The sequence below is a fragment of the Myotis davidii genome, unplaced genomic scaffold, assembly GCF_000327345.1.
Source record: "Myotis davidii unplaced genomic scaffold, ASM32734v1 scaffold803, whole genome shotgun sequence".
Lineage (NCBI taxonomy): Eukaryota > Metazoa > Chordata > Mammalia > Chiroptera > Vespertilionidae > Myotis > Myotis davidii.
This window is the reverse complement of record NW_006295567.1, coordinates 2,560,464-2,580,883: the sequence shown is the minus strand read 5'-3', so window position 1 is coordinate 2,580,883 and position 20,420 is coordinate 2,560,464. Positions and strand designations below refer to the sequence as shown.

Below are 20,420 nucleotides of genomic sequence, written 5' to 3'. Positions count from 1 at the left end.
GGGCCATAGTTTGCCCACGGCTGGTTTAAAGTGATTATTTGTTGTCGGTAGCAGTTAGTATTAACGGTTTCACCTGATTTTAGAAGCTCATAATATACTACACCTTCCTAATCCCACCAACGCAGAGCATTGTCTTCTTTCTGAAGCGATTTGGCCTTGCAGTCGATGTTGATGGTTGACCTGGATCAACCCATGATTTTGTGCATTTGGGATTCTCAAAATAAATCCACTTTTCATCGCCAGTCACAATTCAATGCAAAAATGACTTTCTTTCTTGCCGTTGAAGCAACATTTTACTGATGACTTTTCGGTTTTCCATTTGTCTGCATGTTTTGAGGCAAACCATTCGGAGACCCAATTTTTCACTTCTTCATATGTTTTGAAGTGCTGCTCAGAAAGTGCGTGTGTCATCCATCGGAACAAGTGGTAATCAGAAGGAGCAAGGCCTGGTGAATAGAGCGGGTGGGTTAATACTTGCCAGGCAAGATCTTTTAACATGTCTTTAACTGGTTTTGAAATGTGTGATGGTGTGTTATCATGAACCAAAGTTACTTTGCTGTGTCTTCTGGCCTATTCTGGTAGTGGTTCAAACCTGGACATTCTTTGTCTTTCACATTTAAATCATAGCTTTTAAAGTGTTTAAGCCAATGTTCACAAGTATCTTGAGATGAGGCATGTTCACCATAAGCTTCCCGAAGTATACAATAACTTTCAGCAGCACTTTTCTTTAAAATAAAGTAATGAATTAAAACTTCCCACAAATGCTCTTTTTTTTTTAGCACGAAATTCAACATTTTAAGCGTAAAAATATCTATGATGTTAACACCTTCACAAAATTTGACTTATGAAGTTTGAAGCTTGCTGTCAATACAACAAAATAGCATACATATCAAATGGCATATATAGCAACATATGTGTAACAACTCCATGTATTGAAAAAAAATCGCATTAGTAACTGGTACACCTGTTACTAATCGTGCCTAAACCGGCAGGATCGGGCCTAAACCGGAAGTTGGACATCCCCTGAGGGGTCCCAGATTGGAGAGTGTGCAGGCGGGGTGAGGGACCCCCACTCTGTGCATGAATTTCGTTCACCTGGCCTCTAGTACTCTTTATATAATACTGGAAAGCAACCAAAATCCAGAAGATATTTTTTAAAAGCACTATCTCTTGGTATTATAGCAAAAAAGCCCTAGTGAATGAATTATTAATAAATGTTTGCAGATCTAAGAGTATTAATATAGTACTGCTAGTGAAACTAATTTATGTCTTTTAATGATATATCTTAGAATGTCTATAGGCTTTGTCATTTAGAAAGCTATTTTCTTGCACTAAAGATTCCAGTGCAGTAACTGATAGACTGTATGGAAATGTATATGCTTACCCTAGATGGGGCCCACAGTAGCCATACCCACACAATTATTTCTATAGAGGGGAGATATTTAGGGCCATGTCAAGATTTTATTTGTATTCTTTTAATGTTTCAGAGCTGATAAGGATGTAAGCAATCTAGTTTAACCTCCTCATTATTCAGAGGAAGAAGTGGGAGCTGAGTGTGAATTATTCAGTTTGTAAGTGATGTCAGGACTCAAATCCCCACAGCTCCTGACCTGAATCTCTGCCAGGGATAATTTGTTTTTAATAGTTGTCTTTAGTTGGTAACAGTGTACTCAGAACAAGCAGTGAGTGTGCATATCCAGTGATGAACACAGCCTTCTTTATCACTTGACTTTTTGTTCTTACCCAAACCCTACAGGAAATACTTTGCAACATTTGAACAGTAATTTTTCATACACAATAATCTGGTTGTTGGTAAAATGTTTGTTAACTTACATAATGTGTTTGGTTGTCTTCAGAGTTTTTCCTCACTCTCCTCCCTATCTAGCATCACTAAGCTGATGGCCCCATATTTCTCTGGCAGAACCAGAAGATCTGAACTTGAAGTTACCTATCTTTCTCTAGTTTAAAAAGAAGATTTAAAGCTGGAAGTAAAGTGTTGGAAAATAGCATGGCATTATTCTGAAGTAGCAACAACTAAGTACCAAAGAGAGAGAATTTCCATTCTTTAGAAGAAGAGGAGACCAGGTTGGGTTGGAAGCTAATGGATGGGGGCAGGGGAGCTAATAATAGTAGTATTTATAGTAGAGGCAGTAGTGATAGTAGTTAGTAACCGTGGTAACAATATAGCACTAACTCAAAGAGCATAGTCTCCAAATCCTTGTATGCCAGTGTGACTCTTAGATTATCATCCTATCTAATAATAGACAAACATGGTAATTGACCATACCTTCGCTACGCCTCCCATCAGCTAATCAGCGAGATATGCAAATTAACCGCCAACAAAGATAGTAGTTAATTTGCATACGTAGGCAAGAAGTGGCGAGCAAAGACTGAAGGCGGCTCTGGCCGGAGCAGCGAGGTCTTTGATGGCGGCTCCGGCCGGAGCAGCGAGGGCTGATTCTGCCAGCAATTAGTTAAACTGGTATACACAACCGCTCAGTTAGAGCTTGAAAACTGCAGAAATAATTCTATCTAATAATAGACAAAGATTGAAATTGACCGTACCTTCGCTATGCCTCCCATGGCTAATCAGCAAGATATGCAAATTAACCGCCATCTTGTTGGCACAAAGTGGCAGAGCAAAGACTGAAGGCGGCTCTGGCCGGAGCAGCGAGGGCTGTGAAGGCGGCTCTGGCCGGAGCGAAGGCCTGGGTCCCGGGTGCTGGAGGAAAACCGGTCCCGGCAGCCAGGGTAAGGGAAGGCCTTTTGCATGAATCTTTTTGTGCAACAGGCCTCTAGTTAACTAATAAAAGTAAAAAATTAAAACATGGGTTTAGTGCATGTGAACTCTATAAGTGGAAGTTGTTATTGTAGTGTGGGTGTGGTAATATTAAATTATATCTTTGGATGGATTTATTACCACATTACTAGAATACATAAATTTAGACATATTAAGTATCATATAATGTTATCTTGCTAATCCTATATAATAAAGAGGTAATATGCAAATTAACCCTCATGCCCTCACAAGATGGCTGCCTATGACCAGGCCAGCAGCGGGGTTAGTGAGGGAGAACCAAACAACTGAACAGCAGGCTGCGTGGGGCGACCAGGCCAGCAGGGGGGTTAGTGAAGGATGACCAAAGACTGAACAGCAGGCTGAGTGGAATGACCAGGCTGGTGGGGGGGCCGGGAGGGGCAACCAGGCCATCCAGGGGCCAGTTGGAGGTGACCAGACTAGCAGGGGGGGCAGTAAGAGGTGACCAGGCCGGTGGGGGGCGGGGGGAGAATGCAAGAAAACATCCTATGTGTTTGAGAATTGAGTTGTTTCTGTGAATTTGTTTTCACTATAGACTTAGTGTATCACCTTAAAGCAAGCAGTGAAATGATGAAATTACTATGTTTCTTGTGATCTAGTAATAAATTGCTAATGACTTCTAGAGAGTTTCTTACCTGGCTATAATGGAAACTTTAAAATAATGTAAGGTGTCTGATTAAACAGGTTGACATAGTATAATACTATGCACATGTGTTTGGTAAGGCTTTGTTTTGGTCATTATACCTGATGATATGATGACACATAAAACCACCAGGTTCTAAGCATAGTAAAGAAAGAGAGAAGGAAGAGTTAAATTTTTAATAGTAATATTAAAATCTCAAATGTTCATAGTGTTTTTTTTATATTTATAATTTGGAAAGCACTGCTGTTAATATATATTTCATTTTACCTTCACTTATTCTTTCTCTAATTTCTTACTTTCTTTGTGTAGTTCTGAGTTTCTAACCTATATGTATCATTTTCCTTCACTCTGAAAAACTTTCAACGTTTCTTGCAAGGCATGTCTTCTGGCAACAGATTCCCTCAGTTTTTCTTTGTCTAAGTTTTTATTTTTCCTTTACTTTTGAAAGATGATTTCGCAGGATACAGAATGCTAGGTTTGTGAGGGTTTTTTTCCTTTCAATACTTTAAATATTTGAAATGCTTGTATGGTTCTTCTTGCATGGTTTCTAAGAAGTTAAATCTAATTCTGATATTTACTCCTCTGTAGATAACTGTTTTCCTCCTTTCACTTCTTTCAGGATTTTTTCTTTATTTTTCTGTTGTTTGAAAATTATATGACTAGGTGTAGTTTATTTTTAGCATTTATCCTGATTGCTATTCTCTAAGCTTCCTGGATCTGTGATTTGGTGTCCAACATTCTTTGAGAAACTGTACAAAATAAGATGAGAACCCGAAGTTTAGAGATAGACAAATGTCCAAATTTTATGAAGGAAAATGTAAGTGGATTTTGAATACTGTGTCATTGAACTTGACATGAATTCTATGCAAAATTCAAATGGGATTTTTTTTAATGACTTCTTTTTCAAAGTGTTAACATTGCTTACTAGTTGCCTACATGGGTTCCCAAAGAACAATTCCTGTCAGATTAAGCTTAATGGTCAAGATTCTTAGCTATCCTCTGGTTAAGATGTAGACAGGTGTGCCTGATGATTCGATTGCTAGGTGGATTGTGAGCTGGATGGACAGCTTTACCCAGAGAATACAGTTAATTGAATTGATACCAATATCAAAGGAGTTTGCTGCATTCTTCAGGGCTCAATCCTGGACTTTGTTCTTTCCAGCATTTTTTATAAACTGAGCACATGAATGTCATTTTGTTCAGATTTTTAAATGACCAAGCAATGAAGATTAGTTAAGACATTGCATGACAGAATCAGTTCCTCTGAACATGTTATACACAACATACCAACAAATTGGATAAAAATAAAAATCTGAAATAAGTTCCTCAACTGCCATGAATATAATAGCACAAAAGAAAGTGATTGAGGGCTGGGTGTGAATTAGTGGTCTGCTGGGAGAGTCATGCTCTACTTATTACCCCATGTTTTCTGTATGGCTGTATCATGGAGAATAGGGTTAAGTGGATAGATGCTACAAGTTGCCTGAAGAGGCTGTTATAGCAACTTAAGTGTTCAGTTGAAAAGAATTACTTTGTTACTATAAATGATGCTTTCTTTAAAATTATTTAGCTAAGCAAGGTAAACTTATCTATACTGGAGATTGAAAAGTATAGAGTGTGAAGCATATTATGTTAAACTTCTGAAAATTATATATAGTTAAGGCTGATAATTTCTTATTTCAGCTGGTTATTAAAGAATTGATATCTGTGATGGTAGGCTAATTGCTTAAATAATTCTGACGGAGACAGTAGTTATTAAAAAGTATGGATAGATATGTGTTCTTAAAAATTATATATCTGTATAGCTAACAAAAAGTGAACTCAACTAAGTTATTAATTCTTTAGGTAGTTATAGAAGAAATGATCTTATAGGAATAGTTTGAGAAAGGAATGAGTGAGTGAATGTTTTATTTTCTTGGTTATAGAGAGGTAGACTTTTAAGTTAAGAATCTACCTAGTAAATACAGGGTTGTTGTTTCTTTATCCAGTCCCACATAGCATTTTTTTTGTATGAAAGAGAATGACGGTTTGGAATATGTAAGTGTGACTTGAGCTACTGAGAATTAGAAGAATAGTATATGTAAATTGTAATTGATAGTGTAGACTCAGGGGAAAAACATTATCAAATAACATTTCATTAGGCTTTCCTTGGTGCAGTGGTCTAATGCTCAGCAGTGTAGGTGAGGGGAGTAAACTGTACTCATAAAGACTTCCAAGCCTGCCCCACTTCTGCTAACAGGTGCACATTAACAGTAGCTAGCAAATAAATGTCAAAAGAAGTTATTTTTAAAAAGTGTCATTTCACATGAAGGAGTTAAATGGTTAAGAACAATTACATTAAGATTATATTTATACTAGAGGCCTGGTGCACAAATTTGTGCATGGGTGGGGTCCAGTTGGCCCGCCTCGATGGGGGCTGATCAGGGCCAGGCCAGGCCGGCTTGGGGTGGGGGGTTGTGGGAGGTCAGCCAGCCAACCCTGCCCCCGATTGGGGGGGGCAATTGGGGGCTGAACTGGCTGGGAGAGGAGTCGTGGGAGTTTGGGGGGGCCGATTAGGGCCCCCATTGGGCTGGTTGGCTGCAGCAGTGCGCCTCATAGCAACCAGTCATTCTGGTTGTTCCGCCATTCTGGTCGCTTGGTTTTCATATATATAGTCACTATTTTGAGGTACTAATATGTGAGGTCTGTCACTGTGAGCTCAATAATCATGTTTACTTGTATTTTTAATACAATAATAAATGTTCTAAGCTTCATTACACTATGCTTCATATACTTTATTACACTAACTTTATACAAAATCTGTATAATTGAGTTTTAAAGGCTTGATTGGTTTAAGAAAAATTAATACATCTGATTATTTACTTTAAAGCTACAGAAGAAAGAAGATCAGCAATTAGAACCTAAAAAAAGCACCAGCCCTAAAAAAGCTGCAGAGCCGACTGTTGATCTTTTAGGACTCGGTAAGTAATGAAAAGTTCAAGTCATCATTATAGTTACAAAACAATGGAAACCTTTACTTCAAATGAATATAATAGCTTTATTATCAGTATGCTAAAAGATAACTGTTAACTGAATTTGAAAATGTTATGATTACTTTGCTGAGTTCCCACAAAAACGGAAGTCTTTAATAAGGTTGCTAGTCTCTGTCAGCACTGTCTTCTTGGAAATCCAAGTAATGAGTTCCTTGGGGAAAGATATCAAAGTAACCTTCAAAGGCTTGGTAGGTGGTGACATTTCAACATTTAAAATAAAGAATAGATTCATTCCCCTCACCCCCTCTCTAATTGAGTCTGCGTTGGGGATGGGGGCTGAGGAGAGGTCCCTTAGCAAAATAATTCTGGGATAGCTTTGTTATAAAATGTGCTGGTGTAAAGAAAATTTAATCTTGATTAACTGAAGCATCACACTTTATACCTATATGTACCAGCTAGGTTCATTTTATATACCTGATGATCATAAGGCTCATTTTAATTTAATGTTGTATTTATTCTCATGGCTGATAGATATATGTTGTCTGCCTGGTAAGTAAACAGACTTTCATTTGAGGATTGCTTGTACTGTGCTTATATACCAATATTGTCAGCTCTTCTAAAAATTCTCTTCTAAAATAGCTTGATCAATGGTGATTTTAGTAATATTTGAGCCTTTAAGCAGTAGTTAATTAAAAACATGTTTTTTAGTTTGGAGAAAGATTAACAATTAAAAGAAAATAATGACAGTTGAAGGGTAGAGTTGAACTTCATACACTGCTTTTCTGAAAATTGATCTTAGTTCTTACTGAGTAAACTGTTTTAAGTTTCAGGAATTACAAGTGAACATTTTATTCATTTCTTAGGAAGCTGATATAACATGCAACTATACAACCTAGGGTTAAAAATCTCCTATGGTGGTAAAAATAAGCAGTGTATTAAAATATTTAAGAACTGTAATTTTGAAAATAGAGTTTAAGTCCAGGGCTCTAAATATAATTATGTTGAATTCTAGTCCTCATAATTTCTTTGAATTATTTCCTTTGATGTAGATTAGATAAAAGAAAAAGGACAGTACTAAAGTAAGAAAAAAAATCTTACTAAAACTATATGCATCTTTGTCCTCATTGCAGCATTTTCTTTCCAGTCTAGGTGCCTGGTTTATAACTTAGAAATGTAGAATATAAACCAGACCTGACTCTCTTCCTACAGACCAACTCACTCATTCAACAAATACTCATTAAGTGTCTATTATGTGTCCAGGCACTATTGTAGGAACTAGGGAGATAGCTATGAAAGAAAATAGATAAAAATGCCTAAGGTCTTTGTGCTTTCATTCTATCTGAGGAGACAGTGAATAAACAGTTCAGTAACATATATCATGGGTTATATGTGGTAAGTGTTATAGAGAAAAGAAGCAAAAATGAGTGGTTGTAATTTTAAATAAGGTTAGGTGTATTCACTGAGATATCATAGGAGCAAAGACCTGAAGAAACTGGTGCAAGAGCATTCTAAGTAGAGAGAACAGCAAGTGCAGAGCCTCTGCAGTAGCAGCTGACTTGATATGTGCAAGGACCAGCAAGGATGACAGTGTGGCTAGAGGGGAATGATCTGGGGTGGGGGAGGAGGGTTACAGTGGAAAGGAATAAGGGGTGAAGAGAGAGGCAGGCAGATTGCAACTTTGACTTTGACTTTGAGTGTCCTGGAAATATATTAGAAGGATTTGAGCAGAGAAGTACATGATCAAACTATTGTAGCTACTATGTTAAGAGTAAATTGTAGCAGGGCAAGGCTGGAATCAGGGAGACCAATAGGTGAGAGGTGAGGATGGCTGAGAGTAGGTGGTGGCATTGGGAGTTAAAAAGAGTAACCAAGTTCTGGATATATTTCAAAGATAGTGTCAATAGGATTTGCTGACCAATTGAAATTATAGGTTTATTTTGGGAATAAACATGTAGAACAGGTAAATCTGATTATTCAAGACAAGAAAAATTACTATAGCAGTGTCTTGAGCAAAAAGGGGAATGGGATCTAGTAGGCAAATGGAGCGACTGGCCTTAGTTACTCAACTGTTACTGGAATAATGTTGCATAGCAAATAACCCCCAAAGGTCAACTTATATCTCAGCTCTGTGGGTGAAGTCAACTAGGGCATCTCTGCTAGAACATTTGATGTTTTCTGCCTTTCTCACAGGAATAAGTGTTTCCTTGCCTTCTTAATCTCAAAGTCAGTACCAAAGGTTTTAGGGCTTGGTGATTGCTGCCCATGCTACATAGCAGACAATGCCAAAGTCTCAGTGGCTTGTATCAGTTAATGTTTATTTCTCTCCCTGCAAATCCTGAGACAGCTCTCTTTTAGACAACAGGAAAATTTCAGGAAATGGTCTTGAGGGGAGAACTTATGCTCATTTAGGGCATGAAGGTAAAGGGAATGTTTGAAGAAGAGGTTAAGGATATATAGAGGAATTTGCTGGTGACTGACAGTTTTAGATCATACACTGGAGGGGTCTCAAAGGTGGGAGGAGGGGTGGGAGATGGGGTCAGAAAGAAGGATAATTTGCTGATGGAGTTTCAGCAGCAGAAAACTAGGAGTGTCTTACGCAGAGCACATACAACTCTTCACTCATATTTGTTATCAGTATCCTAAATTCTTTTAAAAAATATTTTGAGACATTTTTAAAAGCAGTATTATACATGAGATTTGATAAGTTCATGAAAGCCTAGGAGACCACAGAGAATCACAGGTCTCTTTCAGCTCAAAACATACAGTGGTCCTAAATTAGGCTTTATTATTGGTATCTATCTACCTTGGGCAACCGACTGTTTTTCTGGCTAAGCATGCCACTTTCCCCTAATGGGACTCTGGTTTCCCCCTGTAAATAGAAACATGGTAAGGAGGAGGGAGCAGTATGATTTATACTCATGCAAAAATGACAGCCCTAACCGGTTTGGCTCAGTGGATAGAGCGTCAGCCTGTGGACTCAAGGGTCCCAGGTTCGTTTCCAGTCAAGGGCATGTACCTTGGTTGCGGGCACATCCCCAGTAGGGAATGTGCAGGAGGCAGCTGATCAGTGTTTCTACTTCTCTATCCCTCTCTCTTCCTCTCTGTAAAAAATCAATAAAATATTTTTTATTAGCGCTTGTGCATTGCTCATGCATTTGTGGTGTAAACAAACCTGCATTGCCAATCATATAAAAGTAGGGCAGTAGGCTGTACCATCTAGATTTCTGTAAATACACTCTATGATGTTTGCACAACAATAAAATCTCCTAACAACACATTTCCCATTGTGAAGCAGTATATAGCTGTATATAGCTATAATTAGATCTTCCCTTTAAATGAGACTTTGGTGAGCCCACACTCTTAACTTCAATCTGATGACTCAAGCTAATCCTACTTTTTTCACCTCACTTTTCCTGGTCTACTCCCAATCCCAAGACAAACATAAAATGCTCTCTCTATACTTTTTAGCAAGGATCAGCATTTTTTTGTTTTGTTTTGTTTTCCTGAAAATGGCCAAGTATGTTGACTTTTCAGGCCATGTGGTCTCTGTTGTAAACATTCAGTTCTCCCATTGTGTGCAACTATGTCATTCTTCATTTCTTCTTGGTTCTTTTTCATTTCCTCTTGATTCTTACACATCTTGTTGAATTTGTCTTCCATCCTTTTCACTATTGCTCTGAATTCTTTCTCTGACAAATTGCTTGCCTCCATTTCATTTAATTTATTTTTTAGTGATTCCTCCCTTTCTTTCGTATGGGAGCCTTTCTTTGTCACCCCATTTTTGCTCCTCTCAGGGTGTCTGGTTATGTGTCTGACTCTTTACCACTCTGACCAAAAGGCACAAAATACAACTCATCAAGACACGATACAGAGGGAACAAAACACGAATGTATTCATGACAGCGCTAACCCCAAATAAAGATGTCCACCAGAGAAAAGAGAATTAGGGGAGAGAAAAGAGTGCAAAAATGATATTGAGAAAAGGAAAAGGTAAGAGAGAAAAAAAGAGAAGAAAATAGAAGGGGAAATAACATATGGGGAGAAAACTCCACAAAAGCACCAAATAAACTAAAAAAATGCAACCAAAAACACCCAGAAAAAAAGGGGGGAGCTGAATCTGAAGAGGTAGAGCTTATTTCAGAAGGTAAGGTAAAGGAATTGAATGAATGTGGGGGAATGGCTATGATTGAGTATAGAGGAGGTAGAAAGAGAATGAGTGTATAAGAGGAAAAGTAAAAAACAAAATAATAAAATAAAAAAATTAATTTAAAAAATATAAAGTATATATATAAGAAGAAAATTTCCCCTTTCTTTAATCTATCCATCTATTTTTGGAAAAGAAGAATATAGAATAGAGAGCAGATAGGTCTGAGTTTTGTGAGTGAAACTAAGCAATTAGTTAAAGAGAGTAAGGGAGGAGAGGAAAAACAAAAGCATAGAATAAAAACAAAAACACACAAAAAAAACAACAACAAGAAAAAAAATTGGCTATTGCAGAAAGAAAAAAGAGAAGGGTATATGGACTTGGAGCAGGAGAGAGGAAATTATATATATAAGTAAGCCAACAGAGACTACTATAATAGTAATGCTTCAATAAAGCAGATAAAGAAGGTCAATTTTTAATGAGGAGTAAAAAGAGAGAAAAACTAAAGCAGGGACATGAGAAGAGAAACAGGATGAAAAAGGGAGAAGTGAGGAAGAAAAGGTTGGCAAAAAGGAAAAAAATGAGATAAAGTAAAATAATGCTTAAAAATAAAAATAGAATGTAGAGCACTAATCCAAAAGAAGTAAAAGGTTAAAAAAATTCCTATATAATAAAAGGCTAATATGCAAATAGACCGGTTGGTATGATGTGCACTGACCATCAGGGGCAAACTCTCAACACAGGAGTTGCCCCCTGGTGGTCAGTGCACTCCCACAGGGGGAGTGCCGCTCAGCCGAAGCCTCTCCCACCACCACAGCAGCGCTAAGGACTCCTCGGGGGATGTCCGACTGCTAGCTTTGGCTTGCTCCTGGCAGACATTCTCCGAGAGGTCCTGGACTGTGAGAGGGCTCAGGACGGGCCGAGGGACTGCTCCCACCCCAGTGCACAAATGTCATGCACCGGGCCTCTAGTAATATTAAAAAATAATAATGATAAATTTAAAAAATAATAAGAGAAAAGAAACTTTAACTTTTTAAGTAAAAGAAAGAAAATAAAATGAAGTAGTGAAGTGTCATTTGCTTCAGCTGAGTATTAATGTCCCATGGGGGCTGGTTTAAGACCCCTCTCTACTGTTCTGTCTGCCACATCTCAGTTTCCTGTTACATAGCACCATGTTGAAGTTCCCAGCAACCCACCACTCCTCTGTGTCAGACTCCATCACCTTGGTTTCAGGCAGGCAGGCAGGATCACTCTTACCACTTTGTTTTTCTGCCTGCTTTCAGTCGTATTTACACAAGTGTCTATTTCTGACAAGGGCTCTAAGTTGCTGTGTTGCTGTATTAGTTTCCGGAACCAAATGGCTTCTCAATCCAGTCCCTGAGGGCTCCCTGGGTGTATTCAGAATCCTTTTTTCTCTGCCGAGACCAAGACTGAGTGCGGCTGCACTGATAGAAGGCCAGTCCTTGAAAAAAGGCTGTTCAGGGTTGGAGGGACTGTACTGTCCTGGAGCTGGCTTCCCAGTCAGCTCTCCCTGTTTTGCTCCCCAGCTTTCACAAAACCACCTTCCCCTGCATCACAGTCTCAGTGAGTGTTTGTAATTGAAAGATCCTATGTACTGGGTTTAGCAAATAAAAGCAAGTAAAATATAAAGACAGAGCAATCGTGCCGCTGCACATCTCTCTCCCCCCAGCACTGTACTGTACGGTTGGTGCAGAACTTCAGGCTGCCTTTCTGGGCACAGCCTCCCACAGCCTCTTAGGTGGACTAAGATCTAGAGTCCCGGCTGCCGGCAGCCCTGCCAACCTTCCACAGTTGACTGTTACACGTGTACCCAAGGGATGCGGGCTTGGTGCAACGCAGTTTCCTTCTGACCCTCTAGTCCAGCCGTGGGCAAACTACGGCCCATGGGCCGGATCTGGCCCGTTTGAAATGAATAAAACTATTGAAAAAAAAGACCGTACCCTTTTATGTAATGATGTTTACTTTGAATTTATATTAGTTCACACAAACACTCCATCCATGATTTTGTTCCGGCCCTCCGGTCCAGTTTGTGGCCCTCGAATCAAAAAGTTTGCCCACCCCTGCCTAGTACCTGTTGGCGCGTCTCTCTCTCCAGCCCAGATCTCTCTCCCCAACCCTACCGTTCTCTAGGCATCCTCTGTCCTTTGGGGCCACGGATTGCCTCACCAGCTGTGTTTAATTTGCCAATTCCAGGTGGATGTTATTCGATTCAGCTGTTCCTTCTGCCCCGTGAGAAGGTGCAGGACCCATCCACCTATTTGGCTGCCATTTTGTCTATCCCTGGACAACCTTTTTAGGAGCCCAGGGCTAGGGAGGTTGGAGTCTCAGTGTTTGTGGGTTCGCAGCCAAGGCAGCTGATCCCTGGGCATTGTAGTTGTAGGGTCCTGGGAGGTATCCGAGGTCTCCCCAGGTGGAGATGAGGGTGGGCTCTCGGTCACAGCTGCTTTCCCATTCAAGATGGTGCGGTCTCTGCGGCAGAGCCGGCTGCCCTGGGAGAGATTTCAGTAACAATAGAGGCTGCCCAGCTAGGGGAGCCTGGTCCACCAGCCCCCAACAGTCCTGTGGAATATAACTGCCCCTCACTCACAAATACAGACACACCCCACACGTCCGTCCATGCACTCCCCTTTTGCTCCCTCACTCACACTCTCTTTGTCACTGTTGTTCTGTCGGCCGCCATCTTCAATCAGGATTGACTCCAATTCTGAAAGAAGTTCTACGGTGGGTAAAATGCTATCAAATAGCATTGCATGCTACAGAGAAGTCATTCATGAAAAGAAGAGTCGGTCAATATGGCAAACTTCATTGTGGTCTTATTTTAAGAAATTGCCACAGCCACCCCAGTCCTCAAGCAACCACCACCCTGATCATCAGCAGCCATCAACATGGAGGGAAGCCCTTCCCTCAGCAGAAAGATTGATGTGCTGAAGGCTCAGGTGATGGTTAGTGATTTTTAGTAATAAAGTATTTTTTTAAATGTATTTTATTGATTTTTTACAGAGAGGAAGGGAGAGGGATAGAGAGTTAGAAACATCGATGAGAGAGAAACATCGACCAGCTGCCTCCTGCACACTCCCTACTGGGGATGTGCCTGCAACCAAGGTACATGCCCTTGACTGGAATTGAACCCGGGACCCCTCAGTCCGCAGGCCAACCACTCTATACTGAGCCAAACTGGTTAGGGCAGTAATAAAGTATTTTTAAGTTAAGACATGTACATTGCTTTTTTTTTTTTTTTTTTTTTTTTAGACATAATGCTATTGCAAACTTAACGGACTATGATGTAAATAACTTTTATGTGCACTAGGAAAACAAAAAATCAGTGTGACTCAATTTATGTGATACTCGTTTTATTGTGGTTTGAACTGAACCTGTCATACGTTCAAGGTATGCTTGTGAAGGAGTAAACGTTTCCTCAGTTTTTTCTTAATGGAAAAGCTCAAGGAATATACAGTTTGGGGCAAGTTTTAAAGTTTTTCATTCATGCTTATATTTCAGGGAAAAAAACTTATCACAAGGGTCAAGTTAAAATGGGTTGACAGTTCTAATTAATCAGTATATAACATACCTAATTGTCTAATAATGTATATTCCCGTTTTATATAATGAAAGAAATAACGCCATTACCCTTTTTTTTGTCTAAATTTTTTGTTTCCAAAAGATTTTTTGGGACAGAAACTAACTAAAGAATAAAATAGCAGTAGAAAGTGCTCTACTGACTTTAAAGCAGAGAATTCCTATGGAGAAATTTCTCTTTCTCAAAGTCCATATGCTGTAAAATAAAACAAGTTTGGTAATGAGCTGACTAGAAGAATACCAGACTTAGCAGAGGCAGGCCTTGGAAAACTGCCAGTGTCTTGAGCTATGCATTGACCAGACCAGGAGGATGGGTATATACTTGTGTGCACACCTTCTTCAGGGGAGGGGTAAAGAGAAGCAAGACTCTAGTACAAGTGCCTGAAGTAATTTTATAGTCTGTTATGTTTTGCATATATGGTTTAAAACCTGATAAAAACTTACATTGCTTTTGCTCAGAAGAGTGTGTTCAGTGAGCTATTATAAACTATTACCACTCTTTCAAAGACGGGGGGGGTCTTAGGAATTGGTTTTATTTTTGGTAATCACACCTATGCAGGAGAGAAAATGCAGATAAGTGAATATATTGCTATTAGAGAACTGGCAGTAAGCAGATAACTTGCTGGCACCAGAAATGGGTGGTGAGGGGGCGGGATCTCCATGATATCCCAAACTTTAGGAGCGAGCACTTCTTAGTAGTGCTAAAATAGCACAGAACCTCTGGTGGACAGGATAGCAAAGAGAGAATATTTAGGTGCTTCATGGAGTGAAAACTGACATGTAAATGACACTACTTCTGATTGCCTAAAAGTGGCTTAAACATATAAGACATTTAATTATCTTACTAGATGAGAAATCTAGAGGCCTGGTGGCTTAGGGCTGTGCATTATTGAAACAGTGAGGTCTGGAGTCACACTTCTCTTTCCTTCTTCCCATTCTGCCACCCTCAGCACAGCAGTGGCTTTAATCTTTAGGTTTGTACCCTCATGGTCAACAAATGGCTGGTATAGCTCTCAGCACCTCATCCTCACAGGACCACATCCAAAGGTGTTGTTTTTTCTACAAGTTTCTTTTCTTGAGAAGAACTTTTCCCAGAAAATTTCCCCAGCACTGTTCTCAGGGTCCTCCTGGCCAGAACTGTGTTATATGAGCTCACTTTAGTTGTAATGAGGCTAGGAAAATAATATTCATCCTCTAGAGTGGGAGGCAGGCTCTGCCATCAAGAAGCACCACACAGGGCTTTGACAGCTGTAGTACCTGGAACAGGTGCATTGCCACCTTTACAACCCTTACAACCCTTCAGGATAGTAGAAAGTATTTCACACACTCACTTTTCCCCTCCACTTTTCCTTATCTGGGAAATGGGAGTCAGAACCCCTTTGTGGTTGATGGTGGAATAAGTGAATAAATAAATGGGAAACACAGTAACTGGTGTGCAGTGCTGGGCCGAGACTATAACCTGAACATCAGGTCAGAGGAGGTCAGTAAGAGGTAACTTGGGCATGAAAACCAGGACCGCAAAGCATGGTCTTTGGCTAGTGGAGGATTTGTAGCTGCCTGAAAAACTGAGGAAACTGGGCAACCTCAAAGAAATCAGGTCTGTCACCGTTTGTTAAACATTTAGGAAGAAATTTGTATTATACAATTTGGTATTTCATATTTATATATGTCATCTTTTTGAGGCTTTAAAATGGTATAGAAATATTTTATAGATATTTATATTTATATAAATTAAGATATTTAAAACTATGAGTTCTATGAAGTTTACTTCTTAAACCACTTCTTGGCAATCTTAAGACAGCAATGTGTGTATCTCCTGAACGATGGAGAGTGCTGCTGGGCTCCTCTGCACAGTACTGCCGTACCCATTCATACGAGCATCCCTGCTTCAAAGCCGGCCAGGTTACACAGAGGGGCTTGGAAAGGAGCGGTGAACAGAACAGAGGTTCAGGTCGTCTTTTAAGACCACTTCAGTCATTTTAGTTAGTTAGCCTTAAAATTACCTATTTAGCATTAAGAAAGATTAATTGAAAATAAAAGCAAATAGTTCCACTTAACTCTCAGGCACCTATATTTATTTAAGCACATGAAAACAGTCTATAGCTTGAAAATTTTTATATGCTTCAAATGGACATTTGTGACTTGAATTTACAAGGTAACACATGGAAGTTTATTTCACTTATAAAGCAAGTTATGTTTTAATATAAAGGAACTACAAGTAATATTTTTATTAAGGAAAAAGCTTTAAATGGTTTCAGGAGTAGAAAATAAAAAGGGTTCTTTGAGTAACATGAACATTTATAAAGCTTTAAGAAGACAGAATTTTTCCATTAAGGAGAGCACCACTGCATCTCATGGAAGCAGCCTTCTTCATTGCTGTCTTCATTTAAATTCATTCTTAAAATAACGCCTCAGTAGTCATCAATGAAGAATTATACTTGGCAGTTTTCACTGTAGCAGTGGTGGACTCAAAGCTGAATGTCCATGTTCAGTCAAAAGTGGTAATGAAAAACATCACATCCATTTCCTTATCATATTCTTATCTGCCTTAAACTAGATTAGCAATACATAAAATCTCATGTTGCTCTTTGACATTTTTTTAAATTATTTGATTAGATTATGACCAGCTAATGACATTCAATAAAGGATGAATTCAATTAATATTTATTGAGCCCCAGCAGAGTTCATGGAACTCTAGTAAATACCAGAAAAATGCAGCTGTGTGTGCAAGTGGGGGATGAGGTTGCAGTCTGGAAACTAGAAGACGGGGTTATTGCTGAGGGAAGAAGTGGGATCTGTTAGAGAATTGGTTTCAAGAGTTCAGCTTGAAATCTGGAATAATGCTAAAACTCCCAATTTAAATTATATTTTCTTAAGTCAGAGAGTAATTTTCTTGCTACTGCTAAGTTAGAGGGAGGAGTAAGTGAAGTTTTTTGTGCCCACTTGTTCCAAGTAAAATCTAATGTGTTATGGAGGAACGAATGAGTAGTGGTTGGAAAGTTAAGCACCTTCCCAGATAAACATAGCTCTTGGTGCCTCACCTGCGTAAAGCACCAAGTTATGTTTTAATATAAAGAAACTCCAAGTAATAATTTTATTAAGGAAAAAAGTTTTGAGTGGTTTCAGAAGTAGAAAAGAAGCTTTAAATGGTTTCGGGAGCAGACAGCTTCGGAGTTCCAGTCAGGTGCTGTGATAGCACACTTGGAACCCATCTGTAGGAGAGGAGAGTAAGATGTGCTCTGGCCCCCGGGGTGCCTGGTAGAGGAGACTAACCCATGCAGTTGCCTGGGCTGCTGTGGACAGAGAGACTGTGAAGGACACAATTCTGATTTAGAGAGATAATCCCATATGTCACTGAAGGACCGGAGAGAGGAAGCCACGACGGGTAAGGATCCCAGGCAGGAACGCAGCAGTTGCAGTGCCATAGTTGAACAGCCTTGTGGAATCTGGCTGTAAAAACATAGGAGGAGTAGCCAGCCAGATGTCAAGAGCAGGGGCTACTGGCTCTTCAAGAGAATGTGGCTCTAGAACAGGGGTAGGCAAACTTTTTGACTCGAGGGCCACAATGGGTTCTTAAACTGGACCGGAGGGCCGGAACAAAAGCATGGATGGAGTGTATGTGTGAACTAATATAAATTCAAAGTAAACATCATTACATAAAAGGGTATGGTCTTTTTTTTTTTTTTTTTTTTAGTTTTATTCATTTCAAACCGGCCCGTGGGCCATAGTTTGCCCACGGCTGCTCTAGACTCAAAGGGAGTCTGCTGGTAAATGAGGCAGTGGTTAAGCAGGGCAAGGACTGAAGAGGGTTTTTGTAGGCAGATCACTGGTACTTTTCAAAAATAGTGTCATTATTTCACTTTTACTCCCAACAGAAGTAGGATCATTCACCTAACTTGTTTCCACCATGGCTGTACTGTCATCAAGAAATCCTCTTATAATCTGTGTTTGGAAAGCGTTTCAATTCATCAATCATTTACTGAGCATTTGCTTTGTGCCAGCCTTAACTAAGCTGCACCCTCTCTTCCTGGTGAGAGGCTACTAAGGATTGGGCAGTGGCTCTGGGCATAAACATGATTAATGCCAGGATGGAGTACAGAGGCCTACAGCATACTGAGGCATGCCTGCGACCTAAGTATAGTCAGATGCCATTAAAAACTAAAGAATATATATATAAAACCTTAACATGCAAATAGACCAAATGGCAGAACAACCGAACAACTGGTTGCTTTGACTTGCGCTGACCACCAGGGGTTGCACGCAGAACATGGTGGGCATTGGCAGCAGGCAGCAGAGCATTGAACATGGTGGGCATCGGCTGTGTTGGGATGGTGGAGCAGGTGAGGGGGTGCCAGACCAAGGCAGGGCGCCGGTCGCTGTTAAGGGGATGAGCCTCTGGTAGTTACTCAAAATTCTTTGCTCCCGCATGCCACGGTCCTGCCAGGTGCTCGCACCTGCTTCCAGTGCTGGCCCTGCTCACACCTGCTGCCTAAGCCGCCGCTCTCATTTGCTGCTGGTGCCCAGCGCCAGCCCCAATCACTTGGCACCAGCAGTGGCTGCTGGCCTCGATCGCCCCTCAGGACTTCTCCACCACCCCCTGCTCCTGAGGGGTGATTGGGGCTGGCAGCAACTGCTCGCACCCACTGCTGGTGCCGGCCCCAAGTGCTCAGCACTGTCAGCGGGTGCAAATGGGGCTGGCACCGTCAGCGTGTGGGAGTGGCGGCAACGGGAGCGGGGACGTGGAGGATGGGCCGAGACCCACCCCTGTGCCCACCGCAGCCTCACAGCCCACAGTTCCTTTCAAGGTGGGCCCCTGGTGACATAAAGGCACTTGGCAAGGCTGCCACTTTGCATGCAGCCTCAGCCTTTAGTAGTAGGCCTGAGTGACCAGATGTGGGTGATGTGGCCTGGTGCTGCATCTTGTGGGCTCCAGAGTCATTTGTTGCCTCAGAAGGGAGGTCAGCCAACTACTGTGGCTGCAATTGGTATAAAGCCAACCCCCTGCCCCCAAGGCCTTCCATAGAGAGGAAGAGGCATCTCTTTGTGCTTGGGGCACCAGGAGAAGCTTCTCAATCTGGTTATAGCAGCTGAGTTTTCCAGGTGCAAGACCAGACTTCTGTTGAAATCTTAGGCTTATTGTGTAAATCTTAAGGTAATGTGATGGTTAACCTGAGATGCTTTGTGTCTGATCAGAGTACCTGGCAAAGTACTAGTGTTAAAAGTGTGTTACAGAAATGCAGTTCCCATCAGTTTATTAATTATTGTTCAAAGGAATTTGGAATGTGCCAAGAAGAAGCCACTAAATAATGTTGTAAATACTTTGTTTACCTTCACTCATTTGGATTATTGGTATCAGATGAGTTCTGGCATAGCCACAGTTAATAGAATCAATGGTCTTATTCACCATATTGAGGATTTCTCAGTGGTAGAGATTGGCCTTCATGACTTTGTCATATTTGAAATGTTACCTTCTTTTTAAGCATCTATCATGGTGTGAAATAGGCCAGTAAATGCATGCTGGGAATGCCGTTTGTTCATGTGAGATGCAGCATTGCTTTAACAACTTTTTTTCCTTTAACTCAAATCATAACCTTTTCTTGTAAACTTGTGTTATGTGTGCAGTTTAAAAATGATCTACTAACTCAGTGTTCAGATAAAACACTAGTATGAAATCTTAAGGTAACATAGAAAATGGTTACCCACAGCAACTAACTAGGCTTGATGTCCTTGCCTTGAAGATCGAAATTCCTTCTTCATTTTACTGCATTGTCCTAATTTCTTCTGTTTGCTCATTGCCTATTTAAGGGGTCCTTTGTGCTTCATTATCATTCTTTTATGATGTTGTCCCAGCTAAATTTCTTCCATTTGCCTTAGGCTTTTCTTGTACTCTGGGTCTCCCATTGTTTTTATTGTCCACCAACCACCATTTCTGCATTTTGATTAAAAGGGGTTGCTGCCTCCTCCTAAGCTGGCTGCTCCTGCACCAGTCTGTAGCTGAGCCAGGAACACTACATGAGGTGCATGTCTGTGGTGAATTCTGATGTTATGCACAGACATCCACTTCTCTCTTAGCAGGCACTGTGTGGATTAGTCTGAGCTTCCCCCCACTCTGGAGGAGGTTTCCATTTGTTTGGGTGTGTGCACGTGTGTATTTTGTGCACACAAAATGTAATCCATGCAGACTTAAATATTTTTCTTAAGCTATTGTATTTGAATAAGCTTTATTATTTCTAAATTTTTAAATTATA

At 40.3% G+C, this 20,420-nt stretch overlaps 1 protein-coding gene across 1 annotated transcript in view; it reads left to right on the top strand.

Annotated features, from left to right (window-relative positions):
* The window catches only part of SMAP1 (small ArfGAP 1), a 127,248-nt gene that overhangs the window by 91,706 nt on the left and 15,122 nt on the right, over nt 1-20,420 (top strand). Inside the window, exon 7 of the mRNA XM_006770329.2 lies at nt 6,331-6,421. Within this exon, the coding sequence (XP_006770392.2) occupies nt 6,331-6,421 (91 nt within the window). The remainder of the gene's footprint in view (nt 1-6,330; nt 6,422-20,420) is intronic.